This window comes from Meriones unguiculatus, chromosome 21, assembly GCF_030254825.1.
Source record: "Meriones unguiculatus strain TT.TT164.6M chromosome 21, Bangor_MerUng_6.1, whole genome shotgun sequence".
Classification (NCBI taxonomy): Eukaryota; Metazoa; Chordata; class Mammalia; order Rodentia; family Muridae; genus Meriones; species Meriones unguiculatus.
The window spans coordinates 46,623,837-46,642,673 of NC_083368.1; the positions used below are offsets into that span (position 1 = coordinate 46,623,837).

Here is an 18,837-nt window from a genome sequence, read left to right on the forward strand (position 1 = left end):
GTTTTGCTGCTTTCTTTTTCCTTAGACATACAAGAACACTTCTGATACTCCACTCACTAAGTTATTAGTATTTTTTTTTTACCATATTTACCCGGTAGTGAAAGAATGCTACCAGATCATCCACCCCCTTCAAATTCTCTGCAGAGCACAGGGAGAAGTCTCACCTCCTACAAGTCCCTAAATTGATGGAGCAGTGAGGAACAAAGATCCTTTTCTGTGGTGTTGGCTGACAGGAAAGTTCAAAATAACACTGGCTCAAAGAACACTCTAGAATACATGTGTGTATATGTGTGTGTGTAATATATATATATCAGAGCATAATATCCAATAAAATTTTTGAAAACATATGTTTTAAACCTGATGTTTATTAAAAGCCATCCTTCTCCAGGCAATCACTAAGGATGTAGCAACAGTTATCACTTAGTTAAAGCCCTTGTTTAGTCTTTTTTAAAAAATACAAATAAAGTTGGTGTCAGTTGATTCTGCCCTCTATATGCACCCTTACTCCCTCCCCCCCCAAAAGAGGGAAGCACCAGGTTTTCTGAACTGTTAGAATCTGTGGGAAGACACAGAGAGAGTTCCTCTATTATGTGATGTTTCTCCGCATGGCCAATGAGGGAAGAGGAAATGTCTAGGTGACAGTGGTGGGGGCCCAGGACCCTCCTCCTCTAACAGCCTGTCATGCCATTTCCAAAAAGAAATCAGCAGGAAGAGAGGTGACCTCAGAATGCCCAAGATAGATAGAATAGGGTACAGTAATGTGGCAGCCTGTGGTGCCTTGTTCTGGGGGCCCCAGAGAGGGAAAAGGGGTTTCTATTGAGATGAAGGCCACATGTCTTGAGAAATAGCCCCTGGGGACAACCCAGGAGTCCAGTGTCCTTGCAGATGCAATTAGAGTCCTTGAGGAAAGGAAGGGAGATGACGACCTCTGCTGAGGTCATGTAGGGGTTGTCCAATCGGCACTCTTGGGAGCCTTGCACGTGTGCACGTCCAGGGCCTCCAGGCAGTCCTGACAGCGCACGGCACAGCACCAGTGGAATTTACACTCACACTTGGTCATCCGGGTGACATGGGATGTGTCGTAGCCTCTGCCACAACACATAACTTCACAGCTGTCCATGCCTCGGGAAGTCAAGTTGCACACACGGCCTGCTGTACCCAGGGAGCCTGGAAGACAAGCCAGACAGATGTCACTGAGAACGTCTGGGCAGAATAGAACAGGACTTGATAGAACAGCTATGAGGCCCATCTTTGAGAACAGAGCCTAGCCCAACCTCCTCATAGTTTATTGAATCTGTGTTCTATAGGTCTCTGTGCTGTCAGGTTACCAACAGAGAATCTAAAGTTTGTGGTTCACGTTTTCTAGCTTATGCCCTCTGGACATCTCTCAGCTGCACAGAAAAAGTGAACCACAAACTGTAGCCTCTCTTTTGGCAACCTGAATTTAGAACTCCTACTTTTAATTGGATTGACTTTCCACCTTACCCTTACCTAGCCTTAGACCGAAGGGCCATTGGGTATGGGGGCTAGATAAGAAAGAAAAAGAGAGTTATCCCAGTTCTTCCTCTTCCAACTTCAAATTGCAAAAAGGAAGCTGTGGCCAAGGTCTCCTTTCTCCAAGTGTAGGAGGTATTGAACCTTGGAAAGGAGAAGAGTCCATTTCTCTAGACCTGCTTCCACTGGCTTAGTAGAAGGAGAAATGTAGCTGGCAGGGAGAGAGGGTCTCATTTGTGTGAGGCGCTAAGGAGGGAGGGCACAGCCTAGCATTGTTCATCCCTCTTGCAGTTTAGCAGACCACAGGAGGTGTGTGAAGAACCTGTTTGAGGTTATAAGTCTGGTACTTCAAAAAATAAGTGTGGCACTATATTAATGTCATATTAGTTAATCAATGTTATATTTGCAATATTAATATTAATATTAATGTATCTGTTTCTTACAAAGGAATCTCAAAGACAGAGTTGGGTGTGGTGGCTAACACCTCTAATACCAGCAATCACTGCAAAGTTTATGACCAACCTGGTCTACACATTGAGTTCCAGGGTCATATAGTCATCCCTTCTATCAAAGAAAGAAATAAGAGTTTCAACGATATAGAGCCTTTTAAATTTACTCTGTCCCTGGGACAGTGTAGCTCTTAACAACTTTACCAGATGCAGAATCAAGAGTAGCAGACAATTCTGGAAAGTTTTCTCAGGCTGCAATGGCCCTTTCTAATTTGTCTTTCCTATGGGGATGAGCCAATGGCAGCCATGTTTTATACTGTCACCCTCTTCAATGGACCACAGGTGGGCACCTGATTTATCCTGGGACAATATGGTAGTGTTCCCAGAAGGTTGTTGCCATACATAAATTCAATAGCCCTGGCCTGTGTGCTCTATGCTGAGCTCTGTGGGTAGGCGGAGAGCCACAGAAAGACACAAATAAAGCAAGTGTATATGGAGGGTGAAGGCCAGACCAGGAAAAGGAGTCCTGTCAAGCTAGAGTATTGTTTGGTTCTGCTTCCATCTCTTCTGGAGGCCTGGCATACACTAACCTTGGTGTCCTAGAGATGCTGGGATTTCTCCTATCAGGTGGTTTGAACACAGCATCTGAGGCATACAGGGCAAGCACTATGCCACTGACCTAAAACCTAAAAACCAGCCTAAATGTCTTCATCCTTCTACTAACTGCCCCCTTTAGCTCAACTGCCTCCTATTTCTATTATAATCAACAATGCTAAATAACTGGCAAACATACAGAAGAAAAATAAATACAGGGTAAAAAAGATAATGACTTAATTGGATCCCCCCCCACACACACACTTATACCCCGTGGCTCTGTTTATCACTATCTTCTCTGAGTGAAAATTATCTGCATGAGTGTCATGTTGCTGTGCCTGTGCAGGGAAATGGAAGGTTCAGGCAGGGTATGAGGGCAAGAAAAGCAGAGGGTGAGCCAGAGTTGCTATGCGTGATCAGCTGCCTAGAGCAGGAAGACAGACAGAGGAGCTTCCTGAGGACAGGAAGGATGGCAGAGGGCCGGGTCAGGGTGGATGTTGGGTCAGCCAGGGATGGCCCTGAGCCTACATCATGCTGAAGAAGCACAGAGTTAGAAGAGGCAACAGCTGGGCCTAGATTCAGGGCGACCATCATGACAGTCTCCTCAAAAATCACTGATTGTGCAAAAAGGACTCACTGCCAAGTGCTGCCTTTTAATCACACCCATTATTTTATTTGATAAATATTTAGCAGACACAAACATGTATAAGATGCTGGGTTGGCTGCTTGGGTTTTGGGAGGCAGGGAAAAAAATAAAATGAATAGGACCCAGCTTCTATTCCTCAACAGACTTGAAATGTAGGGGAGAGATAAATATGCATAGAGATACTACACTACTCCCAGATCATTTCATCCACTAGCAACTGACCTACTGAAGACCACAGTAGAAGCACATGCAAAGCAGACAACGCTTAGACTGTGAAGCCAAGGTCTTTAGGGTGTGGGCAATTAGGGGTTTGCTCATATAATTGCCATGGGTCAACTCTATGGTTGTGGTAAGTTACTTAAATATGTTTCCTTTTTCTCTCTTGCAAGGTTGACATAAGACCAGCTCCTTCTTCATAGGGCTTCAGTGAGGATGGAATAAAGTTGTATGTGTAGGTGCCTGTCAGAATAAGTGCTCAGCAAATGCTAAACATTCATTCCTTTACTTAGAATAGTGTTCTTTGTTGTTATTGTTTTTGTTTTTGAGACCTACTACGGGATAGGCTCTGGGCTTTATATGTGAGCAAAGTAATGATGCTGTCTGGAGTCACTTATATCATTGTCACAGTCATATTTCTTTGTAAAGGTTTTAAAAGTAGGGATCAGGACCATGTAAAGAGTTCCACTTACATGGTTTTAACAGGAAGGTGGCCTTACACAGAGAATGTAAAGGATGAGTTGATGTTTAGGGAAAGAATGGGATGAAGGGCATTTCCAGGCACAAGAAGCTCCTAGCAGAAATGCTTCAGACAACTCTCCGGGAGTGAAGATTCAGTATGGCTGAAGAATGGGGTGTGTATTCTACAGAAATCATTGGAAGAAAGACTGGAACAACAGGTTAAAGAGCCCTCTGCCTTGGCAGTGCTTTGATCTTAGTCTACAGTGGGTATAAAACCAGTGTGGATTTTAAACCAAGAAAAATATACCTAAGTCTTTTAGAATGACCGAGAGCAACAAGGCCAAATGTGAGGTCTGGGGAGGAAGAGTCCAGGCAAGAGGCCGCGAGGGAAGAAAGAAGACCACTTCACTAGAGGTCTCAGAGAGTGAGCCACTGGCATTTGGCAACTGATTGAAGCGTGGGGCTGACGATGGAGGGGTCAAATAGGAAATGCTCAAAACATGTTCATTTGTCAGAGACCTGGGGCAGACGGGTCTGATGCTCTTTGGGTGGATGACACCTAAATGAACATTGGTACAAAGTCCCAATTTATTTCTAATATCAGAGATCAGACCTCTACTCTTGCCTGATGCGTCTAAAACAAAAAGGGGGAACTGTAGAGAGCTGCGGAATGCTATGCCTTAAAGATGGAGCTGGTTTCTGCCTTCCACCTTCCCGATGGTGAGTGCTCTCTGTCACGAACAATTCCACATTTGGCTAAGGCCGAGGATCTGGCTTGCTTCCATGTATGTGGACCTATCTGCATTGCCCACGTGGCACGCCTGGGTTGGCTACCCAGAGGCTATTTAAGCTGTGGGCTGGCTTTCCCCAGGGTCCAAGGATTGTTCAAGGTTCCTGAATAAACTGCATTGAAAATAAAATAAAATAAAATAAAATGTAACTGATAAGAAAAAAATAAAAATAAAATAAAATAAAATAAAATGTTCATTTGGCTCCACAGCGATGAGAGAAGAATATGATTGGGGTGATGCTATGTGTTGAAGGGAGACTGTGAGGGAAGCTGTGAGGAGACAGTCCAAGTCCTCAAGGAGCATGATGGTGAAGGGGACTTGTGAGGACTGAGATGGATAAAGCTGGGCTTTCAGGGTCACTTCAGGACGTAAGTGTTCGGGTGAATCGTTACACATCAACAGGTAGCCACACAGGCTTTCATTTCAAACTAGTTTTTCTTTAGACAAAGTGTAGAACTGTGATAAACTAGTCATGAATTTATGAAGTTGGTGTAGTAGTTTCTCTTACAGGTGGGGACAAAGAACATGAGGAATGCTCTAAGTACTGGGCCCCAATTATATGGATGTGTTTAACTGAGAAAATTCAGTATGCTATGGTTAGAGTGAATGCAGCTGGTGTTATTTTGAACTCTCACCCATGTGTTACCGATGTTAGTATGAAGACTGTGAGGGGGAAATGAAGAGGCCACCGGGCCGAGAGCGGTATGTGAGGAGCAAGAAAGGCATTCCACGTGGCTGTGAGTCAGTGTTCAAAGGGAGGAGTAAAAGAGCTGAGGCTGAAGATGTGTGTAAAGGCTACACTGTCAATGCCAGGTGTTTAAAGTTTACCGTGTGAGCAACGGATTTCCATTGAAGGTCTTCATGCAGAGATCAACGTGGTTTAATTTGTGTTTATGAAAGGAAAACAATGTTCAAAAATATATTGAATATATTGAATATTGAATATATTGAAGCAAGCCAAAATAAGGGCAAGGAAATAAGTTAGAGACCCATATAAAACTGCGACACAGATACAAGATGGCTTGGATTAAGGCACTGATGGTGAGAAAGAGAGAAGTTAGTTGAAGAGTCAGGAAAAGTAGATATGTTGACTGGTGGATGATGGGAAGGGGATAAGAAGAGTCCAGAGGCGATTTCAGGTTTGGGTCTAAGCAGTTATGTTGGCACTAGCGATTCCCCATGGTGAGAAATGTCCATGGTGGGAGGAGACTAAGGAAAGATGAGTTTAATTGTTAACATATTGGTTTTGCTGTGACTGGGGATAATAAAGGTGGGCATATTTGTTAAAGACACCCTGGGGCTCAGGATACAGGTTGGGATGGGGTTCATAGGCTTGGTCATCTTTTTCAGGAGGCCGGGATTGAGGCTAAAATTCTGTGTGTGAGATCCTGGCACTCCACTGGCCACTCAATTTACAATCTTTTGTGTTTTGTTCCTAAGCCTTGTGTGCCGATAAGCATTCTTTCATTTCACAAGCTGTAGTTGTCAAACTGTGACAATACTATGACATATCTGAAGTCTTTGTCCTCCCCCTGGATTGTGGAATGAGTAGGTGACATGTCTTGTTCCTAAATCAGGCTGTGGGTCCCTTATTGATTTCTAACTTGATGGTCTTTCCTCAGTGACCCGAAGCATAAGTGCAAGGCAGTAGTGTCATTTCACCCCAAGGAATTGTCATGATAGATCATTTTGTTTCTCAAATGCAGAAGCCTGAACTGGTCTCCCTGTGAACCCAAGGAATGCTCTAAGTACTGGGCCCTGGTCTCCTAATTGAATTCAACAACCATCCAAAGTTCAGGGAAGCATGGCAAGACAAGGCAATAGCCATTGGAAAAACTTTACCTAAAAGTGGTTTCACAGTCAGTCCTGGTGGTCCTGGCCTATAATCCTAGGTACTTCAGAGACTAGGATAGAATAATAGTGAATTTAGGTTCACCTGGACCACAGAGTGAGTTCAAGGCCACCCTGAGCAATTTGGTAAACTGTGAAAAGAGAAGGCTGAAGATACAGCACTGACAGAATGCTTGCCCAGCATGTTCAAGACCCTGACTTTAATCCCTACTGCCAAAACAATAAAAGAAAGAAAAAGAAGGAAAGCAAGACAAAAGGTGGCTTTGGCTTTGGTATGTGAAACAAAAAGAGGCAAGAAGTGTACTAGTTCACATTTCACTACATAATGCTCAAAACAGAAGTAATGTGAACATGCTACTTCCAGCTCTTCTGAAATGGGGCTTAATGAGGCCACGAAGGAGGAAGATAAAAGAGAACTTTTGAAGGCTGAGAGTTACTGATATGAGAACATCAGTGGGGTCGTAGCCTAGAGCTGTAATGCACCCCCTCTGAGGTATTGGGGTGCAGGGAATGAGCCAATGGGGAGGCACATGGCAGTCTATGAAGTAGGGGAGTATGAGGATGCCTAGAGAAGGTCTACAAATTGGTCCATCTTTGGGATGAAGCTCTAATTAGATGTAATTCCAGCCTGGAGGGCAGAAGGGCAGTTTAGGCACCTGTACCATTAGAGCAGTGTGTGGAGCTATTTCCTCACAGCTGAGTACAGGCTCTATCTTTACCTGGCCAGTGTTGCTCCCTTTAATGGAATCATAGAAAGCTTTTTAAGAGTCATAGCAATGAAACTATGCCATTATAATGACCCCCCACCAATTTTTCTAAAACATTGACACCATTATGCTTTAAGAATTAAAGACAAGAATGAAGCTTCTATATTCATGTGTGTGCATTATGTGTTCACTGCAAAGGCTTGCTGGAGTCTGTCATCTGTGTGCTTTTTTAGTGCTACATATTTATGACATAGCACCCATTAAAGGTAATTAATGAGTCACTCATATCTCCTTGATCCATTGTAGGATCATGAGTAACAAAGACTCACGTAAACCTTTCCACTTTAAGGCAGGTGTCCACATTGTCAAAAATGATCAGAGGGGGAAATTATTTACACTTTCTTTTCTTCCCTTTCCATCCAGTTCTCCTCTTTTTTCCCTCTTCTAATTTCTTTTTTATACCCCTCCTGACATTTTGTTCATTGCCATATATACATAACTTATAGAACATTTATATAGTTGAAACCCTGTGATAAGCATTGTACTGCTGTTATCTCATTTAATCCCCTCAAGCTTATAAGACAGACACTGTGACCATCACCGATCTGTAAATGAGGAAACAGAGGTCATGAGGTCACAGAGGTGCAATAACTTGCTCGGGATTACAGAGATAGCAAGCAGTGGGTACCCTTAGGACATAGCATGAATGACGCTTCAGTGTCTCTGAAAAATCTATCTCTCAGTTTTCTTTATCAAATTAACATACAAGGTGCAAGAAACTGAAGACATCTAAAATCCCAGCACTGGGGAGGCTGATACAGGAAGATCATGAATCTAGGGCAACCTGGGCTAATAGTGAGGCTATATCCCACATCCAGGTGCAGCGGTATAGCTTGGTGCTAACAATACTGGCCCAGCACAGGTTTGATTCTCCATAAAACACCTCCCATACCCACCCTCTTCCAGAAAACTTACAAAAGGCTTGGTTTATAGCTTTTTGGGGGATTGGGAGGAGGGTTCTTTTTCTGCAACCCAAGACGTGTTGTAGGGAATTTAGGGAATTTAGCCCTGTAAGGCTTTGTGAGAAAATAAAAAGGTCTGGTTATCACGCTACTTTATGCTGCCTTTCCTGTGGATTGATATGATTTCTTTTGTTTTACAAATGTATGTTATATGTGTATGTGTGTGAGAGTGCAAGTGGAGTCTGTGTAGAGCTTAGAAGACAACCTTGGATACTTGGGCCTCACCTTCTACCTTGTTTGAAAGAGGGCCTCATTTGTGGACTTCTTGACCACACAAGGCTAGCTGGTCCATGAGCTTCCAATGGGATGACATATGCAGTCACTGCCTGGTTTTTATGTGAGTTCTGTAGATCCAGACTCAGGCTGTCAGTCAGCATAGCTGGTAGTTTAAAAATACCAACTAGACATCTGAAAAATAGCCTCAGCTAGTGGTCTTCTGAGTCAGGCCTCCCAAATTGTCCTCTTTTAAGGACAGACATGTATTTGGGTGTTTTTAAGCTAACACTCTCATTTTTAAAAGTCACCCTGCTTCTTGATAACGTTCTCTTATTATACTTTCATTTATATAGTCTGCATGCTCCTTTGCTTTGGTTGTAAAGTGTGCCCAGATGTGTTTCCAGCCTGGCAACAGAGCACTAGCCCCTGACATAGAGTGCTGTGGGCTCAGACTCCAGCCTTCCTGTCATCTTTAGCCCAAATAGTCGTTCAGATGGGATGCCTACCATCTATGTTCCTCAGTAAGCAGGCAGTCTCTGCAGACCGGGAGGGCCTATGTCATGGGAAAGTGGAGGATGCTGCTTCCGGCTAAATGCACCCTTTTTCTCCCCCTAGGTCATGTCTCTTTCCCAGCTCACAAAAGAGCTCACATATGCATGGAAAAAGAGGCGAAGAAGGGAAGTTTCTAAATTGCATGTGTTTGGGACCACATATCATAGTTGGTGGGGCAATATCAAGGGAACTTACAGAATCAAGCATCCCATCCCCAGAGCTATAAAATTAATAATGGAGTCAGGGTTCCCAGTATAAAAACATTTCTGTCTCCACCAACATGCATCTTCCTGACAGCAGAGGAGGAACAGGGGGCTTTGTCTAATAGTTCCCAGACCCATACCTCTGGAACCTGGAGGAAGGGCGTCTCTCTCTCTCTCTCTCTCTCTCTCTCTCTCTCTCTCTCTCTTCTGTCCCTCTATCCCTCCCTCCCTCCCTCCCTCCCTCCCTCCCTCCATTCTTCCCTCCCTCTGTCTCCCTCTCCCTCTCTGCCTATATCTTCAGAAATTCCTGCCACTCAGGCCAACAGAGGCCCATATGTTGACCATTAGGGCATAAAGCAAGATTCACTTAAGCCTGTCATCCAATAGGCTGTTTCTCCTCTGCTTGACTTACACGTTGTCATGAATGACACAGATTTATTGAGGGAACAAAAGAATGTTACAGAGCAAATGTTAGCGACCGCACATCCATCTACTTTCGGGCCTTCCCCCTTCCTCACGCGAAGGGTTGCAAATCTAATGCTACTTAGGAAAGGCAATATCTGTACTTAGTGCAGATGATTTTTTTTTTTTTTTGCTCATTTTTATTCATTTTCCTAGCCTGAAAGTTTGACTGGCACAGGGAAGCCATGTCCTGTTAAGCTAGCAAATCCTCCAATGGAATTAACATTGTTATGGCCAGACTTTGAGAGACTTTCCATACCTGGTCCATCTAGTGTGGTCCAAGTTATTTCCTGTCCCCCCTCTCCTCACTCCCCTATCCACTCACGGCTTGTTCCCTCAACTCCTCCCAACCCCCATACTCTCCACATAGGCCATCTCCTCCCTACTGAGCCCAGTGACTTTCTGGCATTACTTGAAGTCATGTAGACTGTTCTCTTTAAGATTCACTCCTATCTGTAGGCTGTCCTTTCCCTTCATTCCAAGCGAAGATTCCAGCCTGCACAAATGCCCTCCATGGAGCACACCTGGTCTGTACAAGTTCCGCTGACCTACCAAGGGTCTATAATAGTACACTTCCAGAAACTGGGCCCAGATTTCATAATGTCTGATCCCGCTTTCTTTGGAACAGAGGTTGGGTCTCAGCCCTTCTTCTATGCACTGCACAGCACTCAGGTGCCAATTCATATTTTCTTGCTAATTAAATACTAAATTAAGAGAAATTTCTTCAAAACTAAGAACAGCCTTCCCACTGTGTGGTGAGGGCACACTTTTTGGAGAAGTGTTCTTCGTTTGCCGGTATACAGTGGGAACATGGCGGTCAAGCCTGACCCTCTTCAGATGTTTTCACTTTGTGTACAGAGAGTACATGCAAGAAATGTGGCACATTCTTATTTTTTCTCACTATTATTTTTTAAACTGTATACATTTAGCTATATACATCTGTATATATCTTTCTTTCTTTCTTTCTTTCTTTCTTTCTTTCTTTCTTTCTTTCCCTCTCTCTCTTTTGGATGGTGTGGCTTTATAGGTGGTCCAGGCTGACTTTGAACCCCTGATAGAGTTGAGATTATGTATGAGTTCTAATGTATTGGAGCACAGCCTTTATTGAAATAGTGAAAATTCGTATTGATAACTTAAGTGGGCCCGTGGCACCAGGTTATGGTTCAATGCCACTAACAGAGTGAAATGAACACTTTAGCAAGTTGTCAAGTCCCAGAACCTTAGAAATTACAAGGAGAAGTATACATTAAGAGAAACAGATAAGTAAATCTTTCCATGGTTTCCTAATCAGTAAAAACAGTGGTAGATGACAGTTTGTAGCCCTGACATGCCTCTTCCACAATACAGGGCTTGATAGCTCCCTGATAATGTGAAATTTCCATAAATTGGAAGGAGAGATTTACTATTACAAAGTAGATTTCACTGAGAAGGCAAAAATGCTAGAATTTTTGCTAGAAGGCAAAAAATAAGTAATTAAATTTATTGTTCTAACATGCTTTAGAAAATCACTTTGTCTGTAACAATCAATATAGAAATTCGAAATGAACTTCGCTATTCCTCCCATTTCTTCCCCATACCCAACTCACCTATTTGATAATTAATTTGTTGTTAATGGTTCGAAAGATGTCAAAGAATTGGATGTACAAAATGACTTTTAAAATTTGTTTACCAAGTTTTACATTCATTCTAGCATTTTAATAAACCCTATGTTTATATTTTGAAAGATTGCATATTTGTAGATACATGTTTAATAAACTACATTGGATATTTAAAAAAAAAAAAACAACACTTTGCCTTCATTAACAATGAAATCAGATGGAAGTGACCAGCACTCACAGTAAAAGTGGTAAATCAACTGAGTACCCCAGGCAGTGGAAAGCAGTATGCTGCTGTGTCTATTTGTCATCTTATCTCATCTAAGAAAAGGGCCAACAAGCAACATAACATGATCATAGCCCTTGGTAAATGCCTGCTAATGCAAAAGTTTGATTTAACACTCAAAATTAAATGGCATCGTTTTTACAAGTTGCTCACTATAACTAGTGATAAAAAAAAAAGAAAACAAAAAAAAAATATGCTTTGTAATTCTCTGCAAGAAAACCAAGGTATGATTGAGCTGTAACTCTATGTAATTCAGCTAGTAGTTATAAACCATATAGAATAGTGGTTAACATTCAGCTCAATTCATTACACTAATATGCTGGGTATTGGGTATATAATAAGATAGAGAGACAGTTCCTACCAACACAGGATTCCCAGGGGAGCCTGGTGGGCTAGAGAGGTAACTGATAGTTAAACACTGACATATTCTATCAATAAAGAAAATGAGCTCTCATTGGACAACTGGTATGGCAATAAATATGGAAGAGCAGAGAAGTCCTGTAGACATTTCAGAGTCCTGATGTGGGTGACACAGGCAAAAGAAAAGGGAGTACGAAAATTGGCTTGCATGTTGATGGCCTGACTATCACAGCAGATGCTGGTCCCATGTTCTTGAGAGAAAAACAAGTTTTGAGAGTGGGACAAATCAGATCAACTTTGTATGAAGCCAGACAATATATTAGAGAAGTCTAACTGGTTCTATTAGGTGGGGAATCAAATACAGGATGAGGCGAGAGAACAAAAGTGTGGCTAGAGATTTTTAAAACTGTAATAACGAAGATCAAACCATGAAGAAGTCGCGAAGTATGGAAAGAGAAATGGGGGTCCTGAGGGCACTCTGAAAAAAAAATCTACAAAACTGCCAAGGAGAATGGAATAGAGTAGCCCCTGGAGCAGATTAAGATGAGTTCATAGGACTGGACAGGAATCAGGAGTGCCAGCAGTAAATTCAACTTAGTATAAACGACAATCATCAAGTGTTAACGCTGGAAAGGTTAATGTGTGTACATACCACATACAAAATTTAAAAGACGGTTCACAAGATTGTAATTTATATTTCTATTCACTGGATTACCAATGAAGATCACATGGATGAAGCCTTGAGGGCAAAGACCAACCAACTCTGCCTTCCTTGGCTTTGCCCTGCCAGGGTTTATGTTTCTGGCACATAGAACAATCTCAACTAATAATTGTTCATTAAAGAAATGAGGGACTTAAAGTGTCCTGGTATGAGCTGCACATATTAGTTGTTTAAAATCTTATTTCCTTGTTTTTTAATCTCACCCCAGGATATAGTTAGCTTTCATGAGTGTCCACAGCCAAGCCACAACACAACACTTATCTAGAATACCAATCTCTGAACACTCTGATTTTAGGAACTGGTTGTCATGGGCTTTAAGGGATGCTTTGCCAAATACAGTTCATAAAGGAAGACACAAACACTGACACCAGGAACAGCTGCCTGTCACGCTTTGGGTTTCCACTGGGCAGCATCTTACCCAAGAGCTCCATTTGTTTTTGAACTTGACTGGGGAAGAGGTGGAGGCTTGCTTGTTTCCTCTGGTTAGAGAGGAGACCTTAGAATGACTTCTGGCCCAGGTCAGGGTTTTACATCATCCCCAGTGAAAGTGCTCTGTGATTAGGTGCAGACGCGGCCCCTGCAGGGGAGAGCAGCATTCCTTCATTACAGATGTACCTATCTCTAACTGAAGGGGTGCTTTGATTTACAGATGCCTGGGGGCAATCACCAGACTAGATAACTCCAGAGCCACCAGAGTGCTCATCTCACATAGTCCCCCTCTTAAGCTGTGGCCTGCAGTTTGGCCTGCAAAATATCACATGCCCAACCTCTCACAGTTGCTAGTACTCAGCAAATCTGTGCTGCAGATGGGGTATTTATAGTTGGTCGTCAGAAAACACTTGCCTTCCTCAGCTGAAGAATAAGGAGATGTGTTTGGTTATTGTTTCCACTGCTTCTTCGTTGATTTTTTTCCTTACCGTTTGCTAGGAATATTTAAGGAGATTCTCTTAAAAATATGAAGTGGTGAGCTAGGGAAATGGCTCCATACATAAGAGTGCTTACAGTGCAAGCCTAAGAAACTGAGTTCAAATCCCCAGCACTGAGATAAAAGCCAGGCTTGGCTTGTGCATACCTGTAATCACAGCGTTGGGAGGCAGAGATGGGTGGATCCTCGAAGCTTCCTGGCCAGCCAGTCTAGCTCAAACTGCAAGGCAAGCTTTAGGTTCAATAAGAGATCCTGACTAATGGGAATAAGGCAGAGAATGATAGAGGACGACATTCTCTCTGTCTTCCACACATGCCTGCACAGGAACGTCACATTCACACACTCACACTATAAAAAAGCAAAAAAAGAAAGAAGAAAAAGAAAGAAAGAAAATCTTGGAAAACTTCCAGTCAAAAAGGGCTTCAACCTAATCTAAATGCGGCTGCTTAATTCTGATCAGTTTTGAACTTTTGGCTTTGTGGGCACCCCCAATTAAATTCCCATATCTACATCCTGTACCTTTTTTACAGAAGACCCTCCCCTACTTTTCACAGGATCCAAATACGAGGGAAATGGTAAAATGAGACAAGTATGGATTTTTGTTTTGATTTCTATCTATTCATTTTGTTAACTAGTTCCAGGTCGTGAAATCTTGGACAAATTACAGAACTTTGGGATTCCATTTTCTTGATCTGAAAACAAAGGGGATTGCTGCCAATCGACATGTAAGGGATGTAGACCAGACCTGACCTGTCAGGAGCTCGACCGGTGCTCCCAGCAGCCATGCTGAGAGATCTGTCCTCACCAGAAACACTCAAGTTATTCTTTCTGTGACTCTCCTCTTTAAAATTCACTCATCCTGGCATCACTGTGTCGGGGTTTCCCCAAAAGGAGCGACTTGATAACCAATATGTCAGGCTAATTCCGGCAGATGTCTTAATGGCTGAAATCATTTAAACAAGATACCTGCAGTATATTTTTCTGGAGATGTTGGATTTACATGTCTGAAAAGCAGCAAGAAGAAAAAAAGAGTATTCTATGCCATATAAGCCAGAGACCATTTCCTGAGTTACGTCTATTGAGAGCTCTACAAACAAGAACACTCTTCACCCTTTCTAAGGATCAGAGCCTGGGAGAACAAAGTCTCCTTAGATTTCCTCTTCTCTGATAATAGGGGTAAGCTGAGACCACAGACCACCAAATTCTTGATTTTCCAGACTCTGTTGTTAAGTTTGACAAGTATGGGGTGTCCTGGTTCTGCTCTGCCAGGTCCCTGAGGAAGCCTTGGCTGCGGGAAATGACGAAGCGGACCTGCACATGCATCTAGTGCGCAGACCCAACTGGAAAACACTCCAGAGCGATCCTGTGCACCGTTATTCTGAACGGGATGCAGTAGGGGACAGAAGAGCATAGCCAACCAGTTCAAGCACCACTCCCCCACCAGAGCCCCGCCTGATCGCCTCTCCTGCTCTTCTAAAGCTCTCAAGGAGAAGACACCCAGTGAAGTGAACATTCAAGAGTCCATTACTTAAATCCAACCATTTAGGAAGAGAAGACGAGATGTAGCGGAGAGAGAGTATGAATTTGAATAGAGGAAAAAAAAAACAAGAAAGAAGAGGAATGTGTGTGTGTGTGTGTGTGTGTGTGTGTGTGTGTGTGTGTGTGTGTTGATTTAAATGTTACTACAAAGTTTTGGTCTACCTTGAAGCTTTGTCTAACCCATAAGATTATTCCAGCACAGTGTTCATTCTGTCACAGACTCACGATGGCATGTAGACTGTAAGACCTAACGCCTTTGTTTCACAAAGGGTCAGATGCAGAAAGTCTTCATTCCTGTGGGTCTCAGAATTATCTTTCATATCTCTCTAGCTCCACAAACAGAGGCTAGAGGCCACACCCACATGCGGTCAGTGCGGTGTGGCCCAGCTTCGGAGAGCACACTCCACACAAGGTTATCCCAGTCAGGGAGGCCCCCATCTGAAGACAGCCATCAGTCCCAAGCCAAAGGGCATGACCCAGCCAGCGTGTGCTTGAAGCAAAGGTCTCCACATCCCGCACCTGGGACTATTGTAATACTCCAAATGTTAATAATCTAAGATAGTCTTTTAACAAGCTGAGCTTTAGTCTATATGACATAAGACATTCTAAATGGTGTTCTTATGAAAACATTTACATGTAGTTACTGAAGCTACAAATGAAATGTTGCAGGTCACGTGAATAACTTTGGCATATTCTTGAGCACAACTACAAAGGGCATCATTTCTTTTTTTGTTTGTTTGTTTTATTTTTGTTTGTTTGTTTGTTTTGAAAGAGGTTTTTCTTTGTAGTGTTGGCTGTTTTGGACTCACTTTGTAGACCAGGCTGGCCTTGAATTTAAAAAGATCCACTTGCCTCTGCCTCCTGAGTGTTGGGATTGTAGGTATGTGCCACCATGCCTGGTTGGGCAAAATTTCTATCTATGTTAGAAAATTACAAATAATCTGATAAACTTATTGGAAATGTGATCTATTATATTGGAACTAGATACTTAAAAGATCAGGAAGACTTCTATTTAATCAATAACACCTAACCAAAATGTTGACCTAGTTTCAAATTAAATAAGTCAAACTATATCTAAGAAAGCATAGAAATTAAAGATCAAATTATATCTCTTTAAGAAAGCCAGTCCTCTAACTGTGTGCCTTTGTGTATAGAGCTTCTAGAGGAAGAGTTAAATGATGAAAAGAACTCATCAGGTAAGACTGTTTTCTTCACTACGTAAACCATTTCAAATCAAAGAACCAGAAAACCCTGCTGGGTAGCAAGTTTTCTAGATCTGATATGAGGTTTTGGTCTTAAGGTCTTTTCACCATCATGCTTAGGAAATAGGTGAAGCAAATGTTTCCTCTTAGGCTCAAAGCTCAGGCCAAGCACAGGGCCAGACATGCATCTCCATCCATGCATGATGTGTGGACAGGGTGTTTAATTTTCTTAACTGTTCAGTATGGAGCATGATACCCAGGGCTGTTCATCTGACTCTGTAAGCTAAGGAGAGAGTTTGGTTGGTGTCAGTCATTAAAGGGTATCCATTATTTTGTCCCCTTTTCCACAAGTAAAATTTTACAGTGCACTGATGTCTTTGGGCTGCTTCATAGACTCAACAAGACCGGGTGGGTACACAATGGTCTTAGGGCAGTGCTCAGCACACAAGTGTCTATTCTCTGGGCCCAAAATGATTAAGGTGATTTCATCCCCATGCCCTGGTTAGAGTCAAATAGATAAGGACAGGAGGGGACACAACCCCCTGGGTTGATTTATGTCAAAGCAACAGGTTTCACTGAGCCTGTTGTCTGACAGGTAGGATGACTTGGTAGCAGCCCCACAGCATGACAGGAATGCAGCGGGGCACAGTGTCAGGTCCTAATGCTCACCAGTCTTGAGTTCGTATGCTGCATGTGCAAACATGCTCACAGGCTGCAGGCAGCTAACCCATCAAACCATAAAGGAACTCCAACAACTCGAGGGCAAGAAAAGGGCTCCTGGCTCCTCAATGATGCTTCCTGGCAATCTTGCCTATCAGTTAATCTAGCTTCAGCAGCTGGCCGCATCTGCGCTGCTTTACTGGCTCTCTTGCAGTTATTTCAGGATGGAAAACAAACTCAGAATCTAAATTGAAGGATATTTTGTCTGATACTAAATTTCATTGCTCCCCAGTAAGCAAATGATAGGAGCCAAAGTGGGCTGCGGCGGGCATTACCTTTTTCCCACTGAGACCCTTTCATTTATTCTTATTTTGCTCTAGTGTCTTTGCAGCCTAATAGTGACCTTAAGGGTAAGAGGTGGAGAGCACAAATCTATAAAAAGTAGACAGATGGGGACAGCTGCCATGTCCAAGTTGGAAGAGGAACTCTTGGAATACAAATGGAGAAAATGTTATTTAGGAGGCAAGAGTGTGGCTTTAACAAATGAGGTGCGTCTTACAGTCATTCTTTATACATAACCCACCTATGACCAAAAGAATGGGGGTAAATTCTTGCTTCTTTAATATGAGCTTAAAAATAGAGACAAAAGATGTTTGACAATTGTAACCATACTGAAAAGAGCAAGAGATTGTAGAGTAGAGCCGACTTCAGAAGAGGCTAAACTCCCAAGCCTCAGGGCCATTTCAGAGTCATGGTGAAGGGATTTGTCATGGGAGACAATTGTTACAAAACTGTCCCCTCTCAGCACAGGATCACAAGAAGGATTCCGGGCAATTGCACATAACGCTTATCTGTCCCCCTAACTAGAATTCTGTGCAGGCAAGACTTCTGTAGATCTGCATATTTTGACTCTTTGCCACATACATTCTTGTTAGTTCATGTCCTTCAGAATCTGCACACTATCAACCTGTTTCTCTAACTGTTTAGGAGAATTTTCTGTGCAGTCTCAATATGAATTGGGAAGAACACAAGCCTGGAACCTGAGGGCAGGCATCTGCAATTACACAAACGGCCTGCTTAAAAAGATGGGCACCCAATTAGGTTGTAGAGCATTGTTCTCTGAAGGAAGTCTGTTAACTTACCAGCCTCTCGGTCCCTGATACAGTAGTCTGGAGAATTCTCAAAATACACGAGGTCGTTTTTCGTTGGCTTCTTAAATCTCTTATTGGCTACCGTGAAGCCTGTGCCATCCTGGTTCATGACAACCTGGATGGCCCCGTTGTACTTCCTCCAGAGATAGTCGCCTGTTTTCCTGAAGTCAGCCATGGCCAGCCAGCATGTCCTCAGCGTACAGGAGCCGCTCACACCGTGACACTTACATTCTTGCTTCAAGAAGCGCTTTACAGCCTGCAGGAAAAGACAGAGGCAAGCTCAGTGGGGCAGGACTGAGTATGGGACCCAGCCATGAGCTTCACTAGCTCAGAGCTACAGAGAAGTAGCTGTGGGAAGTCTGGATTCTGGCATTCTGGATTCTGGACTCTGAAATGGCCCTGAGGCTTGGGAGTTTAGCCTCTTCTGAAGTCAGCTCTACTCTATAATCTCTTGCTCTTTTCAGTATGGTTACAATTGTCAAACATCTTTTGTCTCTATTTTTAAGCTCATATTAAAGAAGCAAGTATCACTTGTCACTTGCTCATCGCTTAGACTACATTGTGGTAAATGCAGCCATCGGGGGATGAGCAGAAAAATTATGGGAGATTCCAACCCTGTAGCCCATCTAATATCCATGTAACTCTCACTATTTTATAGGGTATATAGGCAGCTTGTTTATTTTTAAAGTACTTTTCATACAGTATATTTTGATAATATTCTTTCTACTCTCCC

General features: G+C 42.8%; 1 protein-coding gene across 2 annotated transcripts in view; it reads right to left on the reverse strand.

The window, feature by feature from the left end:
• Nucleotides 1-345: 345 nt before the first annotated feature.
• Nucleotides 346-18,837, reverse strand: part of Wnt2 (Wnt family member 2) — a 41,184-nt gene continuing 22,692 nt past the window's right edge. For both annotated transcript variants that reach the window (XM_021636612.2, XM_021636614.2), the window contains exons 4-5: nucleotides 18,096-18,360; nucleotides 346-1,167 (exon numbers count right to left, since the gene is read on the reverse strand). In XM_021636612.2, the coding sequence (XP_021492287.1) occupies nucleotides 938-1,167; nucleotides 18,096-18,360 (495 nt within the window). In that variant the 3' untranslated portion in view covers nucleotides 346-937. The remainder of the gene's footprint in view (nucleotides 1,168-18,095; nucleotides 18,361-18,837) is intronic.